At 32.7% G+C, this 5,393-nt stretch overlaps 1 protein-coding gene across 1 annotated transcript in view; it reads left to right on the top strand.

Annotated features, from left to right (window-relative positions):
* Positions 1 to 395: 395 nt before the first annotated feature.
* LOC106476703 overlaps positions 396 to 5,393 on the top strand; it is a gene marked incomplete at both ends in the record, with an annotated part of 13,823 nt that continues 8,825 nt past the window's right edge. Inside the window, 6 exons of the mRNA XM_022380495.1 lie at positions 396 to 535; positions 1,061 to 1,657; positions 1,881 to 2,049; positions 2,394 to 2,606; positions 3,205 to 3,372; positions 3,896 to 4,159. Of these exons, the coding sequence (XP_022236203.1) occupies positions 396 to 535; positions 1,061 to 1,657; positions 1,881 to 2,049; positions 2,394 to 2,606; positions 3,205 to 3,372; positions 3,896 to 4,159 (1,551 nt within the window). The remainder of the gene's footprint in view (positions 536 to 1,060; positions 1,658 to 1,880; positions 2,050 to 2,393; positions 2,607 to 3,204; positions 3,373 to 3,895; positions 4,160 to 5,393) is intronic.

Here is a 5,393-nt window from a genome sequence, read left to right as displayed (position 1 = left end):
TAAGTAGATTATTTACATCAGGTTTACACTAAGTAGATTATTTACATCAGTTTTACACTAAGTAGATTATTTACATCAGGTTTACACTAAGTAGATTATTTACATCAAGTTTACACTAAGTAGATTATTTAGAGCACAGATAGCCCATTCTGTAGCTTTGTGCTTAATTACAAACAAACAAACAAATATATACGTAAATTATAACATAAAAAAGTAATTCAAGTTAGTCCTCATGAAGTATTATTTACGTACTTAACACAACAATATCAGGGCATAGTTTTGTTGCTAAAAACAAAGACGAACAGAATCTTACCAAAAGAAACTGACTCACATATATGTAAATATTATATATAGTTTTAGTATTAATAAAATAAATAATAAAGATCCGTTTCCAGGACGACGACATCGTAAAATCCTTCGTGTCTACTAAATACAACATCAGCGGAACAGCGAACAATCTGGTAATTGAAAGCATTCTGAGTGAAGGAAAGTCAGTTTTCAATGTTTATGGAGACGAACTAATTATATTTGCTCAGTAAGTATTATAGTTTAAGTCAACAACATAAATAATTCCTGGTGTTTTATTTACAAGTTTAAATCAACAATATAAATAATTAACTACTGGTGTTTTATTTACCAGTTTAAATCAACAATATATATAATTAACTACTGGTGTTTTATTTACAAGCTTAAATCAACAATACAAATAATTCCTGGTGTTTTACTTACGAGTTTAAATCAACAATATAAATAATTACTGGTGTTTTATTTACAAGTTTAAATCAACAATATAAATAATTAATTCCTGGTGTTTTATTTGAGAGCATTAAAAGACCAGGCAAACATTTCTTGTTAAATTATTTTTAAACGATCTTACAAAACATTTTTCTATTGAATTAAGTTGCATTATATAGTTACATCTAGATTAAATTAAGATATTGTACTTTGAACCAAAAAAAGTAGTTCAAATGAATTAAATGAGTTCACGATAACGTATGGTAAATACAAAATGTGCACATTGAGAACGATCTGTATCCAGCATTGATAACTGTACTTTCAGCCAAAATGTGACACTTCGTTCAGTGGTTCCCACTCAAGAAATTTTTGCGGAAATCTACCGACCAATAAAACACACCAGCTTGGTCTTCGAGCTTCCCAAATCTCAAGAAACCATTCACAACGTCATTCCAGAACCGGAACCTTACAAACCTACGTTTCCACAACGTTTTATGGAGAAAACCTATCCGTACCCTGAGCGGAAATACACCCAGTCGCCCGTGTTTCACCATGAGTTTGATCCATTCAGCAACTTCAAGAGACCCTATGATTTTCAGAAAAAAGCGTACCATGAAGAACAACTAAAAACCTACCCTGAAAACTATCTTCCCACTCAGGAGAACTATGACATTCCCTATCTATCCGTTTTTAGTCCTGTCAGTCCTACAGAGATGAAGAATATGGTCCGAAATATTCTGGAAAGCCTGACTGTGGATATAATCCGTGCCGATTTGTCAGTATCAGAAGTCGTTTCTTATAAAGTGATCAAACTCGTCAGAGCCCTGTCTGTTCTGAAGGTTACTGATCTTCATGAGTTGATCCGTGATGTAATTCCAACACAACAGAGGTACAAAGTGTCAGAAAGGGAGCAAGTGATGAGGTAAATAGCCTATTTATTGTTTTGTTTTATATCTTTTTAGACACTTTTTTTGGACATTTCTATAAGTATGTTATATTTACACTTCCCATCATTTAACCAGTAATATCGTTTACACGATAAAAAGTTTTATTTTTTAGATGTATATAACATAAACGACGGATATCAAAAACCTTCACGTGATATTATTTAATTCGTGATAAAACTTTTCTGTTTTTTTGAACAGGAAGCTGCTTTTAGATGCCCTTCCTCTAAGTGGAACCAATGATGCCGTTGTCATTATCAAATACCTTATTGAGAAAGAACTTGTGCTCGACTTCGAGGCTCGTGAGCTTGTCGAGGGTCTGCCGAAGAATATCGTTTACCCGAGAGAAGAAACGATTCATCTGTTATACGTAAGTAACAATACAATAAATTCGCAAGGAACTTGAAATATATATCCAATGAAAGAAGTTGTCAACCAACCATTGTATTGATTTAGATATCCATTATTCAGAAGTATTAAATATAATTTCTCTTTAATTCTTTGACAAAAAATCATGATGAATACTGAACAACTGACTGTAAATCAAAGTATATAACCTATAGATTCAGGCCTAACTTGCATAATTTTCCAGCTGACATTAAATCAAAGTATATAACCTATAGATTCAGGCCTAACTTGCATAATTTTCCAGCTGACATTAAATCAAAGTATATAACCTATAGATTCAGGCCTAACTTGCATAATTTTCCTTAGGAATTGATGCAACTCCAGAAAGTCAAATCAAATCGACTTCTTCTGGGATCTACAAGCTTGGCTTTCGCTAGACTGGTTCGAGACGTTTGTGTAATACCTCATCTAAATTACGCTAGACATGAAACAAGGGAAGAATATCTGTATAAACCACAAACCCAAGACGACCTTATACTTTCACTCTGTCACCCGGAAGTTGTTGAAAAGTATGTCAAGGTAAGTTGAAACTTTCAGTTACTAGGAATAATATTTGCTTCATTCTTTACAGTATGACTCTATCAGAAATTTCTCTATCGATATTTCAAACTACCAGAAAGTAGTTTTCTAATTACGTCATACAACCTAAATATTATGGTTTAAACGCCGAAAAACGATAGCCCCTAAAACCAACAGGTCTATGGTTTATAATAAGAATTCTATTAACAAGGTTTAAACTGAAAAAATTATTTCAAGTACTATCACCAGTTAAGACTAATGGCAATAGGTTTGGGAGAATGAAAGAAAAAAATATATTTTATTCAAAAAGTAATAATTTACGAACATCTAATAAAAGCAAATGAATTAGGGTCACTAACTCTAACTTAGAAGTTTTTAAAACTCGCCAAGATCTTCAAAATATTTACGACAAGCTAAATATATTCATACCCCCTCAGTGGCACAGCAGAATGTCTGCGGACATACACCATTAGAAAGCGGGTTTCGATAGACGTGGTGATCTTTTAGATGTTCTCCTGAGAAACATATGTTTTTTGTTTCGTATTTCAAACGACCTAAACCATTACTTAGAAAATAAAATTAAACATTTCCTTTACAGATAATCAGTTTTGAAGTCGACAGTTCTGAATCAACTTGGGTCTTGAACATTAAGAAAGGAATTCTAAGTCTGCTACAGGTTAACCTTGGAAAACAGTTGTCTCAAAGGATTAGGCCCAACACCGTAGAAACGGAGGACATACTACCTGAAGTGTTCGCCGTTTATGAAGTGAGAAGCTTCTTTAATTTCAATTGAACGAAAGAATAGTATATATTAGGGTAGTTCTTACCAGAATCATTCACTTCAAACAAATAGTAGCAACAGAACTTTTTAACTTCACAATGGCTCGTTTAACGTTACTGTTTTATTTTGAAATTTGGAGTCTAAACATAACAGCATTTCTCCACTCACTAAATACAAGCCCCTCCAGTAACACAGCGATATGTCTGCGGACTTACATCGCTAGAATTCGGGTTTCGATACCCGTGGTGGGCAGAGCACAGATAGCTCATTGTTTAGCTTTGTGCTTAATTACAAACAAACAAACACTAAATACATAAAAATATAAGTATAACATATGAAGTGTTAGTTTCATTTTATTTTATATTTAATATAAATCCAAAATTACTGACAGTTGTATTTGATATTGAAATTGATCAATATGGGAAAGAGATGCATTCATTTAAGTAGTGAAATCGTAAAATTCTAAATAAAAAAAAAGACATTTCAATATCATCTTAAACCTCTCCAGGACAGCATTGGCGGCAACTGTGAAACATGGTACACTATCGACTCCAACCCCAACCCAGAGCTCCCAATGATGCATCCTGTTCTGAACATCAGCAAGGTTAGAAACTACAAGAATTGCATCAAACGACCTGTCTTCGGACACAACAACCACGCTATCCGTGGCTGTCCTTGGCTTTGTTCCCATGTAGATCCAAAAATGGCGGTGCCTGGTATGGAGCCTCTGAAAACGTCAATTCCGTGTGAATGTCCAGCTGGATATGATATCGTGAGTATATGTTTAATATATTTTGTAAGTTTGATAAGAATCATTTGTTATACCATATATCGAAATTAAGCATTTCGCGTGTGTTTGACTTTTAACCTTGACTAAACTACAGTGTACTATCTCAACAAGTAGCCTTGCCCGACTTACGGGTTGGAGTTTTATAAGACCCTTCGGTGACCCACACCCCTTTTTTCAGAGGAGATCTGTTCACATCAAACTAACCTCTTTATCATAAAAGAAAAACAAAAACACATTGAGAAAATGAAAACATTTTAAAGTCAACTCTCAAAAAAATCAATAAGAATGTGCAAATTTAAATTAAAAATGACTCATAACATGAGCGTTACACACACACAAAAGACAACTGGCTTTTATTTATAATATATTTTAATCAGCGTAATAATAGTAGTACCACACCCAATTTAATGACCTATATATAACTTTATGAAAATCATATCAAACTCCTATTTAAATTATTTTTTTTGTACTCTACTGCTATTAAGGTACTAGACAAAGTACCTTGCTTCGCACGAGTTATTAGGTTGATATATTTTTGCATAAAATTTATCATGAAAATAAAAATGTCGGTCTAATTTTAAATTTAAATCATTTCTGATTTAAGGTATTTTCTGTTTTATCACCAATGTTTTTAATGAAAATAAAACCTCTTTGATCAACGGAGACTCTAAGTTTAGAAATCAACAAATATTTTTCCAGTTTTATTGTTTATACATTTCATTTTATACTTTCAGTACGTAATATTAGGTTACTAGCAGAGACCAGCAAAACATTTCCGGCCAAATTAGTATCATTATCGTAACAGTACTTCTTTAGATATAACACTTCTAGCACAATACAAACGAATTGTAATCGTAGACAACGAAATGTGTAAATCCACTTGTATATAGGCCGTACTTTCTAAATCTTTAACTTATGTTAGGCCTAAGTTTGATAAAGAGATAAATGAACACTGTAACGTGTGTACGTTTTTTACTTTAGTTTAGTTAGGACTAAACTTTACTGTACTTAATACTATCGATAAATAAACTTAAAATGTTATTCTACGACCTAGCATCAAACCTTTTTTAAAAAAAAACTTAGATAAGTTTTTAATATTCTGTTGTACAAAATGGTTAGTAAAGTATATTTACATTCCCCTTTTGTTGTTACTTCTTGTTTCAAACAGCAATTGTAGCAACTTGATCACTGAGCTTTGCAGCTCTCTGCTGCAAGC

The sequence above is a fragment of the Limulus polyphemus genome, unplaced genomic scaffold, assembly GCF_000517525.1.
Source record: "Limulus polyphemus unplaced genomic scaffold, Limulus_polyphemus-2.1.2 Scaffold11286, whole genome shotgun sequence".
Lineage (NCBI taxonomy): Eukaryota > Metazoa > Arthropoda > Merostomata > Xiphosura > Limulidae > Limulus > Limulus polyphemus.
The sequence above is the reverse complement of the archived record's forward strand: the minus strand, read 5'-3'. Positions and strand labels throughout refer to the sequence as shown.